General features: G+C 31.6%; 1 protein-coding gene across 7 annotated transcripts in view; it reads left to right on the top strand.

Moving 5' to 3' along the window:
- The window catches only part of LOC114336036 (uncharacterized), a 1,032,611-nt gene that overhangs the window by 372,883 nt on the left and 638,219 nt on the right, over positions 1–21,509 (top strand). For all 7 annotated transcript variants that reach the window (XR_007696076.1, XR_007696075.1, XM_050642551.1 and 4 more), the window contains exons 3-4: positions 19,305–19,339; positions 20,369–20,411. Coding sequence is in view for 5 of the 7 variants with exons in the window: in XM_050642551.1 (XP_050498508.1) it covers positions 19,305–19,339; positions 20,369–20,411 (78 nt within the window). In the remaining 2 variants the exon portion in view is untranslated. The remainder of the gene's footprint in view (positions 1–19,304; positions 19,340–20,368; positions 20,412–21,509) is intronic.

Genomic DNA, 21,509 nt, shown 5'->3' with positions numbered 1-21,509 from the left:
ATCAAATATGTTTCTATTTTGTTTTTTATTTACTGAATCCGAATATGGCATTTCAATTTGAAAATTCTTATACAGAAGCTCTTATACAGTATGTATGCGTAGCTAGGAACCACATGGAAAACTTTTTTATTATCAATTTTACGAAAAAAAGTTATTCTTCATAAAATGCTCTGGATGGTCAAAAATCTAAAACTCAACCATCAGATATCAAATTTTATCAATTTTATACGAGTTATGTCAAAAATATGAACTTCGTTAAAGAGTAAAGTACCTTTATATTTCAGAATATCAAAAAATGCTATTAGTAAAAGTTGTTTGAAATTAAAAACTATGTTTAAATATACAATTACATTATTCTAATCGAAAAAAAATTTTCAATTTTTTCTCAAATTACGGATACTTATCATCATTTTATTACAATTATGATAACTATTTTATTATCACTTTTACGAAAAAAAGTTATTCTTCATAAAATGCTCTCCCTGGCAAAAAATCTAAGATACAACCATCAGATATTAAACTTTTTTAATTTTCTAAGAGGTATGTAAAAAGTATGAAGTTATCTAAGTGTTAAGTGCCTTTATTATTTACAATATTTTATTTAGAAGGATGTAATTGAACACTAAAACAATTTTTTTAATTCCAAACAACTTTTCTTAATAACAGTTTTCGATATTGTGAAATTTAACGATACTTTGCTCTTGAGTGAAATTCATATTTTTTGACATACCTCGTATAAAATTCATTAAATTTGATATTTGATGATTGCATCTTAGATTATGTACGATACAGAGTATTTTATAAAGAATAACTTTTTTTCGTAAAACTGATAATAAAAAAGTTATTAATAGGTTCCAAGTTACGAAGTTCCAAGTTACATGCTGTATAAGAGCTAAAAAAATTTTTTTGCTGAACATTTATTATTGTTGAAGTTTATTATTTAATGTGTTTTAGGTAAGTTTTACAGAAAAAAGTTTTGATCACTTTATATCAACTTTTTTTAGCTGGTAATTTTCGGTTTTTGTATTAAATTTTTGTTATCTTTCTTAATTTTCTCAAAAAGAAATAGTCTATTCCATTTCTAAAGTAAAATAATTTAGTGCAATTTAAAAACTACATCCTAACCTTTATAAAAGCACTTATATAACTGTAATAGATCTGTTCAAACTTAGTAATACCGTCTTAAAGTGCTGGTAATTCTATAAAACTACGAAGATTTCAAAAATTACATTTTTTTAAGACGTCATATCATTTGAATTAAATTTTTCAGATTTTTTTTTTTTGAATGAAACGTCACTTAGTACGATGCTTAAAAGGTAAGTTGTGCAAAATTGAGGGTTTTATAAGAAAAATTGTATTAGTGACACATTTTTAAATAATTTTTAAACAAAATTCATGTAAGGCTCTCTTTTCGCACCCACCGTACTTATGCCCATATATTTTATTTCTTTTTATTATAACCACCAGATAGCTTAATTATTCTTCTTTTAGTTTCAATTTGCAAAATTTCATTTGATCCATTAGTTAAAGAATTACATTAAAATAACTCAACCGTGAACTTCGCCGTACGCTAGTTTACAGTGCGCCAATGTTTGTGAGATGGGTGACTTTTGCGTTATAAATAAAAAATTATAGAAGATACTGATTTAATTTTAGAAAATTCTTTATACAAGGTGAGTCATAACTATAGGGACATAGACTAAGGACAGGTTATTTGGACCAAAATATGGCTATTGGGCCAAATATGCCTTAATAAAATGTTGCTGAGAAAAAAGATACAGGGTGTTAAAGTTAATTTTTGTTTTTCGTTTTTTTGCTAATAGTTTCCCTGTATATTTATAAATTTCTATTAAAATTGGCACAGAGGCATAATCTTAGACAAGAAATAGTATTTTATCTACAATTTTACGTTTTGTCATAGAGAGCGCCACGTGGATCATTCCTGATGATCAAATTGAGTCTAAACTTTTTCTGATGAAACTCTTTAGTAATTTTTATTAGAAAATATGACGTAAACATAATTTTTACGTAAAATTGGTACTCTTGTTTAGAAAGGATCAGAAGGGGATATCAAATACCAAACTAATAAACAAAATTGCAACTGAAATGATTATGACGAGGCATTTCAATCAAAAAAGTAATGATTATTTTAAAAAATGCAACACTACACTACACTGTCACATCAAAAATAATTTACTCTGAACAAATGACATTTACTAACAACAATTATCTGACAGTCCAAAGCATACTTTTCATTAATGAAATAATATTTGAAATCCTTTTTTAAGACTCTAAACAGTTCGACTGCGTTTTTATCGAAAACGGTTGAAATTATCATGTTCAAACAAGAGTACCAATTTTACGTAAAAATGATGTTTACGTCATATTTTCTAATAAAAATTACTAAAAAGTTTCATCAGAAAAAGTTTAGATTCAATTTGATCATCAGGAATGATCCACGTGGCGCCCTCTATGACAAAACGTTAAATTGTAGATAAAATACTATTTTTTGTCTAAGATTATGCCTCTGTGCCAATTTTGATAGCAATTTATAAATATACAGGGAAACTATTAGCAAAAAACGAAAAACAAAAATTAATTTTAACACCCTGTACCTTTTTTCTCAGCAACATTTTATTAAGGCATATTTGGCCCAATAGCCATATTTTGGTCCAAATAACCTGTCCTTAGTCTATGTCCCTATAGTTATGACTCACCCTGTATAAGGTTTTTCTTGTAAAATTTTCTGAATTTTTCAATGGTTAAGTCATTTTGTTTTAAAATTTATATTTTTGGAGTTATTTAAGAAAAAATCAAATTTCGTAGTTCATTTGTTTAATAAAAAATGAAGCACCCACTTCTCGAGTAGAAATTTTTGATATGTTGTTTATTAAACATTTCTTAATGAAATTACAAAAAGTTCTATCTTGATTGATTTTTTCTGAAGTGAAAATCTATATGCACTCCCCTATAAGCGCTTTATAAATAATTAAAAAAGCAATGTTTTACAATAAAACATGCCAAAAATTCTCATATGGAGCTGATAGGAGAAGGTTTGACCTTGAATTTAGGCATTTCGTAATTTCAAACATTATATTTTTTTACTTATGCTTTTGAGCCTTTCAAATCGACCTTTGTCGATTTTTTGTCAGTTTTAAATTGTTTATTATAATTCGACATCGATACATTTTAGAGAAAAATGATTATAAAATATCTTTTTTGTTCTAAATAACCCAAGAATCTAAAATATTGTCTGTAGGGCCAAAAAATTTTTTTAGTTTTTATAATTTGTGTTAATTTGTGTTTTTTTTTATTAAATGTAGCAATAACTGCGAAATTACGGCAAAAATATACTGGGTGTCCCATATGAAATAAAAAAGTTCATTAGATTTTTATAAAAATAAAAGATCTGACAACAATGCAAATACCACCTTAATATCGGCCGCATCAGAAAACCCTCGTTCACTAAAACCTATAAAAATCGTGCATGCCGTTTCCAAAATAATTGAGGCGTGCCATACATAAAACTCACTCTGTATCCATTAGGTTAATGTGCCCTAAAGGATACTTTATTTTAATTATAATATTTACCGCTTTTTTTTTACTCTATACCGTACCTAATGAAAAACAACAACAACAAAATATATAAGGAATAGAGCAACTCTTAAAAAAAATAAAGGGCTCCACTGTTTTAAATGTTTTAATTCCAAAAAAGTGGGATATTCACAAATCAAAGATAAATATTGCAGATATTTAAATAAAGAAAGGAAGCATTCACTAAATCGGCTATACTCAAACATATCAAAATCATAAATTACCCAAAATAGCCGAATAAACTAATTAGAGATCATATTATTTATCATTTCAATTTTTATCAAAACTATGGAAAATAATCAAGCTCGATAGTTAGATAAAATATTCAAATATAACATATACACTCACCGGCACAAAATTCCGCCACCCAAAATTCCGCCACTCAAAATTTTTGATTAAAGCACACATCACACACATCTTATGGAAAATATAATGTAACTCAAATTCAATAAAATTTATATGAATAGATTCGTTTCAAATTAAAGGTCGATTCTTATCATTGCGCCAACTCTTAATTTTCAATAATAAGAGCAGAAATTGATATAAATCAATCTGAAATAAAATGGGTAGGTACAAAAGTTAGAGAGAGAAAAAATATTTTAAAATACCCAGATTATCGGTAACTTCATAAATCTTCTCGGGCTATTAAGCATCTTATTATAATAGTTTCACTAATCCGCTTAGGCCCAGCGGGGTTTAAGCTGTTTTGAATAGCACCCAGAGCGATAGTGATTATAACTAACACGTTTATGGACTCCAAAAATGTGATTTCGATAAACTTTAATTGCAATTTGCGCAGTAATTAATCATAATTAAGAGCTGGCGCAATGATAAAAATTGACTGTTAATTTAAAACGAATATATTCGTATAAATTTTATTGAATTTGAGTGACATTATATTTTCCATAAGATGTGTGCGATGTCCTTTGACAATCTATAACTTTATTAATTGATGGATTCGACCGTTACTTGATGGAAGTTCATTTTACCTAACAATAAAACACTGAAAACGTTTGTTTTCTGTACTTCCACAAAATTTATTACAACTATGTGACTACAGCTGAGAAAGGCACTCTGCCGAAAAAGCTGTAGTCACATAGTTGTAATAAATTTTGTGGAAGTACAGAAAACAAACGTTTTCAGTGTTTTATTGTTAGATATAACTTTATTGCTTATATTAGTTTGTAGGTACATGTATTGATGTCGTTTGTTATTATTCCAGTAACAAAAATTTTTTGTTCAGATGGCATTATATTTGGGTGAATGGAGGCGTTGTTTTTTCTCCTAATTTTTAAAATTCTGTTGGAAAATTGGAGGGCTGATTTTGTTTCATACTCCTGTTGTATTATCCTGGAGGTATCACTAAGGTTACGTTTTTTGAATTATCCGAACATCTCTTTTCTTGTAAGAGCTGTAAATAAAAACACTGCTTTGAAGGTTTCTTTAATTAAAAATATAAAACGCACTAAAATTAATAAAACAAAACAAACGTAACAAAAAAACAAAACAATTCAATAACTCGCATGTCCACCTCTTGCAGCAACGACTGCTCTCAATCTGTTTAGCATCGAATAAATATGTGTTATCTTATCACTCCAACCTCTTTTTTTGAGTCAATCAGTGTTCTTATTTACAAAAAATGATACAACTCTTACAAGAAAATAGATATTCGGATAATTCAATAAACATAATGTTAGTGATGCCTCTGGAATAACATGACAGGACTATGAAACAAAATCAGCTATTCCATTTTTCCGCAGAATCTTCTAAATTTAGTAGAAAATACAACGCTTTCATTCACCCCTGTATAATGTCATGCAAGCCAAATCTTTGTATTACCGGAATAATACCAAACGATATCAATATGTACCTACAAACTGGTGCAAGAATCTTGAAAATCGGAGCACAAATAATAAACTTAATCAAAAATTTTGGGTGGCGGAATTTTGTGCCGGCGAGTGTATTATATAAATAAATATATTAGATACGGAAACATGAGAACTGGCCTAAGTCCTCGCAATGGATTAACTGTGCAAATAAAACAAAACACAATATTAAATGATAGATACCAAAAAAAAAATAAAAAATTTACTGATTCGGTAATCGATTTCGATTAAACATATTTAATAGGTTTAATAGGTAACAAAAAATCATGGTGTTTTACTATCAACACATACAAAAAGGAATTTATGAAGATAGTATCTGTTTCCAATCTCTCGTATTTTGTGTAACTCTCTTAATCCCGAAAGTGCCACCACTTGGTTTTACTGACAATACATTGTATAAGGAAAGAATACCCACAATACTTGAGCCGGAAAGCAGATTAACTGGACGTTGGCCTCCTGTGTACGAACGTTGTCAACTTCTGAATACACGGGGGATCCAAAATTAGCTGAGAGGAACCGTGCTTGCTAATCTGGGCAAACCGTGACATCGACTGAAACTAACTTAGGACTAAACTTTTGATTTGCTCTTGGATTATACTTGGATTAACCATAGAATTTACATTGGATTATACTTGGACCACATTTGGACTCAATTAGGATTACGTAGGACCAACATTGGAAAACCTTTGGAGTTTCTTAAGATCCTAATTAGACAAACATGAATAAAGAAAAATAGGTGAGGAAATAAAAAAAAATACAAATAATTACGAAAGATATAACAAATATCTTACCCTTAGAAATGGGTCTCCAAACACCAGTCGAACTAAACTTGCATATTTTAGAGCAGAAAATGAAATCAAATCGTGAATATATGTCTTTTATGGAGAAATATTTACATAGAGAGTGGTTCTTAACGAGATATTTTTAGGCTATTCTTTGAGAGATTATATTCTACATTTGCAGATAAAACTACCACCAACTTTAGTCAAAACAGTGAGCTAGGAGCTAACGGGGAATTATATTATAGCACCACGCGGTATTTTTTGAAAAGGTTTTATTACGGATTAGTGCAGATGAACCTGACGGTTAATCAAAATAGATGCGACAAAATAATTTCGTGGTAAAATATGTATATGAATAGAATTCTATATACAGGGAGAAATGAAATTTAATAAAATAATGAAAATTGGTCATGATTAGGGAGCGGATTTATATGCGAACAATTTTGATGAAATATGCGCATACATATGCAGTAAAAAATTACGAAATATGCACAAGATATGCACAATAATTTCAAAAAATGCGCATTTTAAGAAACCACATATTTATCTACAATAAATTGAATGTATCGATTTTCCACTATATTCTTGATTTTTTTATGGTATCGTAATGAACTTTCATCGGGAACACTTTTCTTGGAATATATTTACAAGAAACTTTTAAACATTGGATTTTCCCGTGTTATTTTAATCCGAATGAAATTATATTCATTGGATGAAGTCATCAACAATTGTGTACTGTCAATGGGTCACTGATCAAAACTATTTTCGATTCGCTCATCTTGCATTTTGACTTAAGTAGTTCTGTCCCGAATGACGTACACTTCGCGTCAAAAAAAACTGGTACAACTCTTATAACCGAAAATCGTGTTTTTCAAGTTGTGTAAGTTGATCTTGTCACAAGTGTCATTCCAATTTCTAGGGCAACGTTGCCAGTTCAACGAAAATATTATATCAAACTAGGTAAAAACGGTGCTGTGCGACAGACCGCATTTTTTAATATACTAAAAACTAAAACAATTGTAATTTTCCGTCATCTCAATTAAGTATCCATACATTGATTCGTGTTTTATTATAATTTATGAAAATATTTCAATTCAAAAATAATGATAGATAATAAATCTTGGCATGACTTTAAATTATTATGTTTAATGTCAAATCGAGAGGTGTGATTGGTTTCTCGTAAATTGTCGAACAAAACTGCATTAAGTTGTGCAGAATAAATAAAACACACTGGAAAAATTAAAAATTTAATTTGAAATTAATACAAAATGAATAACTTTTACAGTGAACAAGCGTGTAATTTAAATATATGTATGTATTACAATTCGAAATATACATTTTAAACGTTATTTTTTTGTCTTTAGATTTAGTGCAATTCCGTTATCTGTGATGGCAACAACGAAGTGATTCACGAACAATAATTGTCAGTCTGAACACAGGTTTACATTGGGAAAAAAGTGTACCAGTTTTATATGACGCGAAGTGTACCTTTTCAAACTGTTTAAACTTAAAATGTTGAGGAATCAGCCAAATATTATTTATTAAAAAAAAAAGGGGAACAAAGCAATCTTAAACTCATCATTTTATTACATGCTTTGCAGAATAATTTTCCATTGGTGTAAAGAAGCTGAGGATAGGTTCTGATCCAGGAATAAACCCGGCTAGAATCTTTCGGCATAATATTGTGCACCATTCACAAACAAAAGTACTTTTACATAAAAAGTAAACAATCGCATTGACCGACTAAAGGTGACTAATTTTACTAATTTACGGGATCTGATTTAAACCATAATTAAATTTCCGTTAGAGAATCGTAAAACGATGTTTAGAGGTGTAAATATTCTCTTAACAATAGGGTATTTAACATCCTACAATTATTTTATGACGGCCTACTAGATGCACATTGTGGGTAAAGATCGGGAGTTTTCTAAGGAAAACCGAGAAGGTAGTGAATGAGCCGACTTCAGGTAGTTCTCGAAAAAATATGGCATCATGTGGGGGAAATATTTTGTGTCGAAGGTTTGGACAAAAATGTTTTTAAATAGGCACATAATATGCACGTTTATTTAAAACATGCAAAATTTGGTAAAATTCTCAAATATGCGAAATATGCAACCAATATGCCTTTAGCATAAAATCCGCTCCCTAGTCATGATATAACAACTGGATTTTTGACACGTTACAACTCTACAAAAAATATTTCGGGTAGGTCTTCACATGTGAATAGTGTATTCAGTTTAATAATTGCTCTGCATGTTTAGTTAAAATTCTATACTAAATTTATAATCAAGATACAGTAGAAATAAACAAACCAAGACACGTTAAATTAAATGCTACTAGGAGCACTCCCGAATCATAATTTACAATGTACCTATAAAATGTGGAAATCATGATTCGGGATTTACAGTGTATATTGTAAATTATGATTCGGAAGTGCTCCTAGTGGCATTTAACGTGTCTTGGTTTGTTTATTTCTACTGCATCTTGATTGCAAATTTAGTATAGAGAGATTGCGCTACATCTACTTGCTCTTTTTCAAACAGTTTTTAATTGATATAACAAATTCAATGTGTCTTTACTATGCATTCTCGAACATTCACTGCCAAGCATTAGCCTTGTCTTCTTATTTCCAACATATATGCAATGTTTCATTCGGTCTGTATTATTTTTTTAAATTGATTAATTTTATTGTCCTTAAGTAAAAAGCGGCAAATATGTAGGAAATTATGGTCTCGGGTTAAGGAACGAGAGAGGAGACCGAATGTTACAGTTCTGCCAAGAAAACGATATGATTATTTCAAACACATTTTTGAAACTCCCCAAAAGAAGGCTTTATACGTGGACATCACCTCAACATAACGCACAGAAAATAGTTAGGAATCAAATAGACTTTGTGTTGATAAATGAAAGATACAAAAACAGCATAAAATCGGTTAAGACGTACCCAGGCGCAGATGTTTCCTCGGACCACAATCCCTTGATAGCGCGTGTAAGCATTAAACTTAAGAAACCTTCACAAAGGGTAAAACCAGATTACATAGATATCAGCCGCTCACAGAACTCAAAAATCAAAGAAGAATTAAAGCAACAGATAAATGGTAACCTAAGAATGTTGTCTACAAAGGAACCCTGCACGTGGAAAACAAGTGGCAAGACTTAAAAGAAGCCCTAATAAAACCCGCTCAGAATATCCTTAGCAGAGGAAATACGACAAAAAGACAAGAATGGATGACAGAGAAAATTTTAAGTCTCATGGAGGAACGAAGACAGTTTAAGGGAAAATGCAAACAAAAATACAACGAGATACACAAGCAAATTAGAGATGAAATAAGGTCAGCGAAAGAAAACTTTTACAAAAGAAAATGTGAAGAAATTGAAGAACTGCAATTAAAACATGATACGTTTAACCTACATAAAAAGGTAAAAGAATTGGCAGGTATACAAAAAAGGAAGCATCCCAATGTGCTATACAACGCAAATGGACAAATAATAACTGACCTACAAGAAAATCTTACGACCTGGAAGAATTATATAGAAGAACTCTTTGCCGATGAAAGAGAGGATCATGATATTGGTAACACACAAGGTGAGGAAGGACCAAAAATCTCTAAAGAAGAAATACTATATGCTATAAAAACAATGAAAAATGGCAAATCACCGGGTCCAGATGGACTTCCATCGGAACTTCTTAAGCTTGTGGAAGATGAAACAGTAACTGTTTTGGTTGACCTCTTTAACTGCATTTATAAAACGGGAGAAATACCTAAGGAATGGCTTCTGTCAACTTTTGTGACTATTCCAAAGAAAACAAACGCAAAACTGTGCACCGACCATCGCACAATAAGCTTAATGGGACACACACTAAAAGTATTTCTTAAAGTGATACATACAAGAATTCACAAAAAACTAGACGCTGACATCAGTGATACTCAGTTCGGGTTTCGAAACGGGCTTGGAACAAGGGAAGCACTATTTGCACTTAATATCATGTGCCAAAGATGCCTGGATGTTAACCAGGATATATATATATATATATATATATATATATATATATATATATATATATATATATATATATGTATATATATATATATATATATATATATATATATATATATATATATGTGCTTTATTGACTACAACAAGGCGTTCGATAAAGTTCGCCACGAACACCTGATGAGACTGTTGGTAGAGAAAAACTTGGATAAAAGGGACCTCAGAATTATTTTCAATATTTACTATAACCAGAAGGCGAATATTAGAGTAGAACGGGAAACAACCGAGGAACTCGAGATCAAAAAAGGCGTAAGGCAGGGATGCATACTTTCACCAACCTTGTTTAACTTAATTCAGAAGATATTATAAACAGAGCCCTTGCTGACCAAGATATAGGAGTTAAAATAAATGGCACTTTAATAAACAATTTGAGATACGCTGATGACACAGTATTAATAGCAGAAACCCCGGAAGATCTCCAAACACTGATAAACAGAATAGTAGAGTGCAGCGAAAAGTTCGGTTTATCACTTAACATCAAAAAAACAAAAATAATGATGGTGTCGAAATCTCCACAAAATTTTTCTGACATAACCGTACATGATCAAAATGATCAAAGAATTGAGCGTGTTAGAAAATATAATTACCTGGGAACTGTGATTAATGAAAACAACGACAACTCTGAAGAAATCAAGATCAGAATAGAAAAAGCTAGAGCTACTTTTACCAAAATGAAAACAGTTTAATGCGGAAGAGAGCTAAGTATAAATCTTAAAATTCGCCTGATGAGATGTTATGTGATGTCAGTTCTTTTCTATGGAATGGAAGCTTGGACACTGAAAAAGATCGATACAAGGAAAATAGAAGCATTCGAGATGTGGATGTACCGCAGGATACTGAGAATATCGTGGGCAGAGAGAGTGACAAACATGGAAGTGTTGCGAAGGATGCAGAAGGAAAAAGAACTTGCGCTTACTATTAAAAAGCGCAAACTGCAATACTTGGGACATATAATGAGGGGACAAAAGTACCAGCTACTACAATTAATTATTCAGGGAAAAATAATAGGTAAAAGATCCATTGGCAGAAGAAAACATTCATGGTTGAAGAATTTAAGAGATTGGTACAAGTGCAGCAGCTGCCAATTATTTAGATCTACGGTATCAAAAATACGCATAGCCTTGATGATAGCCAAACTTCGGAACGAGGACGGCACCTGAAGAAGATTGTCCTTAAAACTTTTCTCAGAACCATCCATACAGCAATTTACAAGAGTTTATACGAAGATATACGAATCAGACAATAAATGCAACAGGTGTTGATTCTTATCACCGCTATTATTTAATCTCTATTTGGAATATATTACGAGAAACATTAGACGAGTTCCAAGGTGCAATCAAGATTAGCGGAACTAACATGGACACCATTGAGTATACGAATATACCATCGTAATATCAAGCACAAGAACTACAAAATATTATAATAATTGAAAAGTATGAATTACTCCAAATAATATGGGAGGGTAAATTACAGGGCAAAATATCAGTAAGAAAGATGCTAGAACCCGTGGCTGAAAGGGAATTAATCATATTTTTTAACGCTTTTCGTTAGTTCAATCGTGTGGGTCAAACTTTAGACGTTAATTTGACTGCCTTTTATGCATTCGCGGGAACAATACACGAATAGTCAATAAATTTTTTTAATGTTTATTAATTGTTTAAATAAAAAAACGATTTTAATGGAAAATGCTTAAATTCTCTTGTTTTTTACAATATAGAAACTTGAAACTTTTACAGATTGTAGCTCATTATATGAACTATACATAATTTCATATACTTTTTACGTTAATTGTTTGCGATATGCTTCATAAATAAACAATAAAGTTTCAAATTTTTTGCCCATTCCGACTACTTTAATGTTTGTATATCATGTTTATAAACATCCTAAGCGGCGACGATTTTGAACGCTTATATCTTTGTTTATATAAACATTGGCGCTTATTCGTGTCAAATTTCAATACGATACGAAACAAAACTTCAACCAAAACTAGAATTCAGAAAATTCGTGTTTTTAACGTAATCTTAGAAAAACCACCGGTAGAGACGTTTCGTGGTACAATTAATATTAGAATTCGTAATTCGCGAGAAATTACCAGGGTCTACACCAGGGGTGGGCAAAAGCCGGCCCGCGGGCCGGATCCGGCCCTTTTGCTTACTTTATCCGGCCCGTTGAGAAATCCCGCAAGCAATTTTTTAAGAGCCTAGGCGCAATGCTTTTTAAATGCAATTTAAAAACTAATAAGTATTTTTGAAAATTTTAAACACTAAATGAAATATTACATTATTGCCGAGGGCCGAAAGTCCCTGAAAACTTCTATGTTGCTTTTAATAAGTCACCGGGGTGAAAAAAAAAGAGAAAATTTAATGTGTTTTTTAGTTTCAAATATCTCATTCAAAAGAAACTGCTTGTTTATTCTAAGGGATTTTCGGCCCTCGGTAATAATGTAATCTTTCATTCTCCGTTTAAATTTTTCCAAACTATTTATTAGTTTTCTCAGGATTCGAAAAAAAGGAATGCACTTAAAAAGCGTTCAGTTCAAAATCAACAGTATTGGTGTTGTCAGCATTAACAATCCAATAAACGAGAATAGAGTGGACATACCATTTTTATTATTATCCCGGTTTTTTATAGGGTTCTCCGCCTTCCGGTTCCCAGTTTCCAGCTTCGTCCGTCCGTCGTTGCGTTCGTCAGGGTAAAGGTTTATTTTTGAGTACCTTCTGAATGCCACAGAGCTAGGATTGTTTCGGCTCTGTTCTCGTCTTTCCTTTGGCGTCAATTTTAAAATGTTTTGGCAGCCTGTCGTCGTCCATTCTTTCTACACGACCATACCAGATCAGTTGGCTCCTTTGAATTTCGTCGATGATGGTTGACTTCACATAACGGTTTACCATTCGATATCAGATTTGAAGATAGAATCTTTGGTTACTCAGAAATTTCCTTATCTTCATAAAGGCTGCTCTTGAATTTCTCAATTTAATTTTTTATCCGGATCCTTGTTATGGCTTAATTTAATAGACCATATTCAAAATTTCGTAATTTATGCTGGGAACAAATTGTTCGCATGTACACTCACACCCAACTATGGCAATTTATTATTAGTATTACCTATTATTAACAGTCAAATGTCTTTGTCCAAATGCTTTAAAATTATACTTATAGTATTTTTGTCAAGAAAATTTCTTGGGCAGAGAAAAACCTCCACCAAAAACATTAGCGTACATACTGAGTATAGTCTTCCGGCCCGGGAGACATTTTGAAAATTTCATTTTGGCCCGCGCTTAGAAGTATTTGCCCACCCCGGTACACCGTGCAATAGTAAAGCATTAGAAGAGATGGAACGACTGCGAAAACTGTAATAGGTGTAAATAATGATTTTGATTTAAGAAATGTATAAAGAAATTACAGAAAATGTACAATGTACATATGTACCAAATGTTGAAATAAATGTAAAAAAATGTGTCTATCATATACATCCTCTTATTAAACATGACGATATATTTTAATGTTTAAAAAGTGTAAAACTAAAAAGTAAAAAATTAAAAAAAAATATGAAAAAAAAATGTTAAGAAACGCTTTTCTTTAGTTACGAGAGACTAAAATTAAAAATATTATAAAAAAATCAACCAAAAATAAAAAAATAAAAAAATTCAAACTAGAACGATTCGAAGAACACATTCTTAACGAATGTGTTAGATTTTTTCCATTTTTTAACGAATGTATGAGATTTTTGTATATTTAATTTTTTTTTCGAATAATCCTTTGAATTTGTTTTTTTTTATTTTTTGCTTTTTAGTTGATTTTTTATAATATTTTTAATTTTAGTCACTCATAACTAAGGAGAAGCGTTTCTTTAAAAATTTTTTTCATACACTAAGCATCAAAATTAACGCACCACCTTAAAAATGGGACATTTTTGATGTCTTGTATTTCATAAACCTTTTATCCGATTTTAGTGATTTTTTTTATATGTTATAGCATTGTTCTTCAAGAATATCGATGTAATAATATCATTGCTAAACAGATAAGTGTCATTGTATACGAGGTGGAACAATGATAGTGTGTTTTTTCCTCAAAGTTTGGAACACCATGTGGAATATTCTGGCGTATATAAAATATTAAAATTAAAACTCAACGGTAGCCTTAGGCTCTTAAAACCTTAAAACCTACTAAATTTTATTTGCATATCTCAACCGGTTTTAGAGCAATAAATAAATCGTCAGTTTGTAAGAAAAAATTCAACATCCCGTATCTCGGAAACGAAGCATTTGCGGACATATGTTTATAAAGCAAATGGTCATTATTTTTTCATACAGAATTACCCCTTAAAGTTTGTCGCACTTATTTAGAAACACCCTGTATTGATGAATAACATGGATAGTTGTTAAAGTACCTTACTTTTTTATTATCCCACATAAGCAAATGTGTCGAAAAGAAAAATGTTAAGAAAGACTAAGGCTACAGTTGAGTTTTAATTTCAATATTTTATATACGCTAGAATATTCCACAGGGTGTTCCAAACTTTGAGGAAAAAACACACCAGCGGCGGCTCGTGGGTCAATCTTCAGGGGGGTCATTTTGGTTTGAAAACTTCAAACTGTTGATTTTTTAAAGTATTTAAAAGATCTTTTAGCATTTATATTTTAGATAAAAAATACAGACTTAGATAAAACTCAATACTATTTACCCTAGTTTTCCGAAAATTAAATTTGTCTTTTTTTAGAGTAAATCTTTTAAAAAATATAGGAAAAATGGTATGAACAGGTTATTGACTGATATATAGATAGGAATATTTATAGTATAATAAATTGTAAATTTATTAAAACGAAACTTACTTTAAATATTTTTATATTTTAAGTCAATTCTTCTATCCTTTAGTTCTGCAAAATAGTCTATGACCTTCTCATTGAAATTTGGAATGCTCTTGACAAGCGTTTTCTCGATGCTCAGCATAGACAAGGCACTAAGTCTAGGTTGTCCCATCGTATTACGCAGGAATGTTTTTACTCTTTTTAAAGTAGAAAAACATCTCTCACTTTCCACGGTTGTCATAGGGAGTGTGCACAAAATATTTAATAACTTCACTGCTTCAGAAAATGTTTCAGACAAATTCATGTTAATAAAAAGCTGAAGTATGGCTACTGCACCAGCACTATTGCGAAAATCCTCACGACAATATAAGACTTCAAGTTCCGATTTTAGTTTGGAAATATTCACTGTGGGATAATTAGCCGTCACCATTTTTAAAATATTTTGCGGAAAGTTGGTAGTGTATGCTTCAAATTTCTCTATGTAGAATAACTGTGAAATCATGAGATGATCATTGAAACTAAACCTGTGATTTATTTCAGATATAATAATATCACAAATTTCAAGTGCAGTTCGTCGCTTTGGATCCTCTGCAGTAGTTTTTCTTTTTTTTGCTGTTGATGTGCTTGGTACTTCTGATTCCAAAATAGTATTTCTAATTATTTGGATATTGTTGTTAAAAGACAGGATACAATTTTTGACAGATATAACATCAATGTCTCGCATTTGCAATTGTTTAAACAATATATCAACATGGGGCATTATTTTATGGAAAAAATTTAACCAAAATAAAAAATGCTCATCTTCCAAATGTCTTTTTAAACCAGTTGCTTGATTTATATTGTTACCATCTTGCTCCTCATCAATAATTTCCTCTAAGCAAGATTTTAAATCATCTTTATAAGTGTATACAATTTCAACACATTTTGTATTGAAAGCCCATCGAGTAGGCGCAGCTTTAGGTAGCCTTACTTTAACCACTCTATCCAGAACCATCGTACGTTTTGGAGATCGGCCGAAAAAGGACGAAAATCCGTGTAAATTTGCAAAAAATATTTTTATCGGTTTGTGTTGACTCGCCGCTTTTTGGAGGATAAGATTAAATTGATGGGCATAGCAGTGAATGAAGTGTGCATTTGGGTATATTTCTTTAATTTTTGTTTGTACTCCTCCCAGTTTACCGCTCATGACTGATGCACCATCGTAACTTTGGGCAATCAATTTTTCAGGTGCTTCATTAATTTTTAATAATTGAAGTTCTTCCAATATTACATTAGTTAAATGTTGTGCTGTAGTACCTAGGGGGTTAACAAATTTCCAAAATCTTTCATGTACAATACCAGTTAATACATATCGCAATATGATAATCATCTGCGTTTTATTGGAGCTGTCTGTGGTCTCATCTACTTGAATGGCCACAAAATTTGTCTGGCCAATCTCCTTCATGATATGAGTATGCACAATGGCTAACATTGATTCTAAAATATCGTTCTGAATTGTTTTCGATGTTCCTTTAAATACTGTACTTTTTTCAATGTGTTCTTTAAACATTAAATCCAGTTCAGAAACAAAATCGATAAGGCCCAGAAAAATTCCACGATTATTGGAGCTGTCACTTTCGTCATGACCGCGCAATGCAATTTCGAAAACTCCACAAAATTTTACACAGTCGATTAGTTTGTTTAAAATATACCTATTTTTAGATACCAATTCATTAAAGTCATGCACAGATTTACGATATACACTATCAAGTTGCTGTCTTATGTTAACACGTCCTAAACTTGCGTAACTCATTGATGAATTTATATGAGTAGTTGAAGAGGCATGTTTTGTAATTTTCACTTTTAAATGCTTAATGTCAGTTACTCCATTTTTCGCCCATACAGCGTCATTCGAAAACAGTAAACACGGATAGCAAAAAAATGCATTTCTCACACTGCAGCCACAAATCCAATCACACAAATTGTACATTGATTCTTTAAAATATCTTTGAATGTCCTTACCCCTATCCTTTGTTGTTTGTTTTAAATTCATGTTTGGTTTTGGTCGACCACTTTCTTTTTTCTCAAGCCGCCGTTCATAATTTAGTGTTCCAGCAGATTTTAAGGCAATTATTTCGTCAACAACACTCATCTTGTTTTTGTTACAATCACAAAAAAATCCAACAAAACAAAATAAATTACGCAAATACGCCGCGATCGATATAGACCTGCCGTGAAGTGCGGTCAGCAGACGGTAACTAACTAAACGTGAGGCCGTCGACTCTACTAGAGGTATACGACGGAAAGGTCACTCCCACTCTCGCCCACGAAATTGCTATCTGCCGTCTCTTTTCTATTTTACATGCATTTGTCCATAAGCCATAAGAACTGTATATAGACAATTTAAAATACGGCCCAGCCACGGGCTTGTGTATAGCGCGAGGCGCGACGTTATTATATCTATTATATTTGTTTTGCCAATGCAGACTGCTGAGAGAGAATTTTATATTTCAGAGTGAAGTTTTAGATAAAAGATATTTTTAATAAAATTGGTATTTTTATGAGATTATTTTAGGGGGGTCATTGACCAATTGACCCTAAGGAGGAGCCGCGCTTGAAACACACTAGCATTGTAACACCCGTTATACAATGACACTTACATGTTTAGCAATAATACTAATACATCGATATTCTTGAGGAATAAAGCTATAATATACTAAAAAAATCACTCAAATCTGAAGACGGGTTTAGGAAATACGAGACATAAAAAATGTCCCATTTTTAAGGTGGTGGGTTAATTTTGATGCTTAGTGTATTTTTTTATTTTAATATAATATATTTTTTAATTTACTATTTAATTGCGGTACACAAAATGCAGCAAAAAATGGTCAAAAACTCATGTTCCTCCGCCAAAACAAATAAGGACAATTAGAGTGGATGTCTTTGATTAGAGTTTCGTCGCACTATCATTAATTTTCACATAACGGGGAAAATACGATGTTTTCCACCAAAAATTTATTACTTGCATGGAGAAGTTACTGAATAATGTAATTGTTCAGAAAGTATTGAAATATGTATTAAGAAAAGAAATTCGGAATTTATATTTTCATTGAAAAAAAAAACAGAACTAATAGTCGCATTCTATTGGAAGACCACGATAAACAAAAATTTCGACTAGATTATTTACACAGAACTAAAAATACTGAGCCGGAAATAGGACACGTGTCTTCACTGATAAGACCTATTTGCATTTCAGGTATACTGAAGAATAATATTATTGGTGTGATGTAAGCGCAGAAGGTTTTCGAAAACCTGTTGTTAGCGCCCGTTCATATGAGAGCGGTTGACTGACGACCCTTTTCTCCAATAGTTAACTTACAACCGTCGCGGTTTGACGACGGAGCGGTTGCATGTGTATGATTCCATTTGTTCCTTGGCAACTTCAACCGCGGCGGTTGAGTTTTTCAGGTAACCCTTAGTCCATATGAGAGCGGTTTGCCAACGTCGACGTCGCGGTTTACCTGAAAAACCGAACCGCCGCGGTTCAAGTTAACATAGAAACAAATGCAACCGCTAGTTTACCAGCAGCGTTTAAACTGGTAAATCGCGGCGTAACCGCCTGCATTTGTACGAAGCCTAAACCACGACGTCGACGTTGGCAAACTGTCCTCATGTGGACAAGCTGTTAGGGACAGAGGCTTATAACAGTTGGTACTGGAAACAGTAGTTATTTTGTGAAAGGTTCCTATATAAGGAGGAAATCATAAACAAAAGTGGGGACTATGACGTTGCAACGAATTGTGAAAACTATAAAACGTGGTCGATAGAAAAATTACTTAGTTATAGAAATAATAGTCTTTTCAGTAGTGAATTGTTAAATGACTTCGTTTTAATTTGGTATTCGTATAATGTGACAACTCGTCTTAATCAAAATAAGATGTAATATGATTCTGATTATCAATAATTCTAATTTACAATGATTTAAAATATTAAACGCTTAACATTCCATCACTACATAACATTTTGCTCTCATTTTCGCACTTTTTAGTTTACCTGGTTCCTACATTTAAATGTTTCGTACTCTTAGGAACTGTTATTGGTTTACTGAATTTCAGTTTTTTTTTAATTATAAATGCTTTCGTACGTCTTATTTGGTGAGTAACTATAATCAATATTTTAAATGGCTTTTTTTGTTTCAGATTTAACAAAAGATGAAGAAACTTTATCGCCCCTGGTAAGTATATAATGCAGCTATTCTCTATATATTATTAATTTAAGTTTACTTTTATATTATTCAACTATTTTTAATGGGAATAAGCCACAATTTTACCAAAAAAATGATTTTATTAACATAAAATCCTTTATAAAAGGTATATTTGTTAAAATCCCTATACAGGGCTACATCAAAGACAGAACTAGTTTTCGATCGGTTGACCGATCATCATCAGTGCAATCTTAGAATCTACATGCAAGCCACCAAAGTAAAAATAACAGGGTAAAAACCTTTTACAATTGATCCGTCATCGAAACATATGACAAAGATGTGAATTATAACATGGATGATTAAGATATCCAATGTTTTTCGCCCGAGGTACCAATGAGCTCTATCTGACAAGTTCACATCATGACTGTATGGAAGCAAGTGGCTTGCATGTAGATTCTAAGATTGCACTGATGATGATCGGTCAACCGATCGAAAACTAGTTCTGTCTTTGATGTAGCCCTGTATAGGGATTTTAACAAATATACCTTTTATAAAGGATTTTATGTTTTTGTAATGGTATACAGCCAACTACAGGAAATTTTTCCTCGTGGATTTGATTTTATTAACGTTGCGAAGCCCAAATCGGGTTTCGTTGTCAAAATACAGAATACTACTAAAATAAACAAAAATGTTGTTTTTTTACATAGTATTTTGTATTTTGACAACGAAACCCGATTTGGGCTTCGAAACGTTAATAAAATCATTTTTTTTGCAAAATTGTGGCTTATTCCCATTAAATATAGTTGATTATAAAAATGCCACAAGGAAATAGCTTCAGAACTACTTTTATATTGTTTAAATTGATATTTTTTTATTCTATTTTAAAATAATTTATTGAAAGTATAATTTTTATAATGCTGAGACTATTGAGACTGTTGTTTTATCTTGGCTGTGTTACATTTCTTCTTCTTTTAGTGCATTTTATATAGTGCATTTTTATTTTAGTTAATACTAATTTTAAGAATTATTTAAGTTTAAAATTTTCAATTTTCTTTTCAGGACGAAAATGTAAAAGAGCTTGAAAGTTTAAAGCAATCATTTGGTAAGTATTTAAAACTATTAAAAAGATAATTACACCGTAAATTTGAATAAATAGTTATTTTTTCCTAGCTGTGCGGAAAGTGATACTTTCACGCACGAGACTGCCGTTGACCCGAACGACGCGATAGCGGAGTTCGGGTAAGTAGTCGAGTGCGGGGAAGACACTTTCCGCATGAGTTAGGAACAATATTTTTTCTAGGGCCGTACGTTTGGAAAAAAGCCACAAAAAACAGAGTCATATCAATTTTTATTTAGGAGTGAAAATACACAAATTAATTCTTTGACAAAGTTGTCATAACCAAACTTTCAATATAATGGGTTACCACGACGGCGATATTGGTTTCCATGACAACGATTTAAAACCACTGTCATCCATTGTAATTGTCTGCTGATTTGACTTTTAAATATTATGTCAAAATAATTTAATTTTATCGAATTATTGCGTTAGTTTCATTAAAACATGAACACAATAAGATACATTTGAACTAAATTAGTAAATAATATTTAAATATTAGTTTATTGCATGTATTATAGTATATTATAATGCCATATTAGAAGGTGTTCTGCTTTCCCGCACGCCGTGCGGGAAAATTTACTCGCCGTGCGGGAAAGTACAACTTTCCGAAACGAAATGCGTCCTAGAAAGTGGCTGTTTAAGCACGGCCTAGAAAAAAGCATTATCATAATTATGGATCATACGAACTCAAATACTTAATTAAAATACAAATCCCTATACGAGTAACTCTAATTTTGCACGAGAAAGCAGACACTGTAGAAAAGAAATTTAAATTACTACAAAGTTAATGAAGAAGAAATTCCGTTTATGACAAAAATTAGACACATAGCTAACGGTACGAACAATTACAACAAATAAGTTAAACTAAATACCTAATGGACAATCAAGGGAAGCTACTAGATATACTGGATTCCATCAAAATAAGAAAACTGCAATACTTCGGTCATACAACACGTGGTGACAGATATGAACTCTTAAAATTAATACTTCAAGGAAAGATTCAAGAAAGACGCATCATAGGTGGAAGAAAAATGTCCTGGCTGAGAAATCTCAGATAATGGTTTGGATGCAGCTCAACTGAAC

The sequence above is a fragment of the Diabrotica virgifera genome, chromosome 2 (genome assembly GCF_917563875.1).
Source record: "Diabrotica virgifera virgifera chromosome 2, PGI_DIABVI_V3a".
Lineage (NCBI taxonomy): Eukaryota > Metazoa > Arthropoda > Insecta > Coleoptera > Chrysomelidae > Diabrotica > Diabrotica virgifera.
This window is presented reverse-complemented; position numbering and strand designations above follow the sequence as displayed.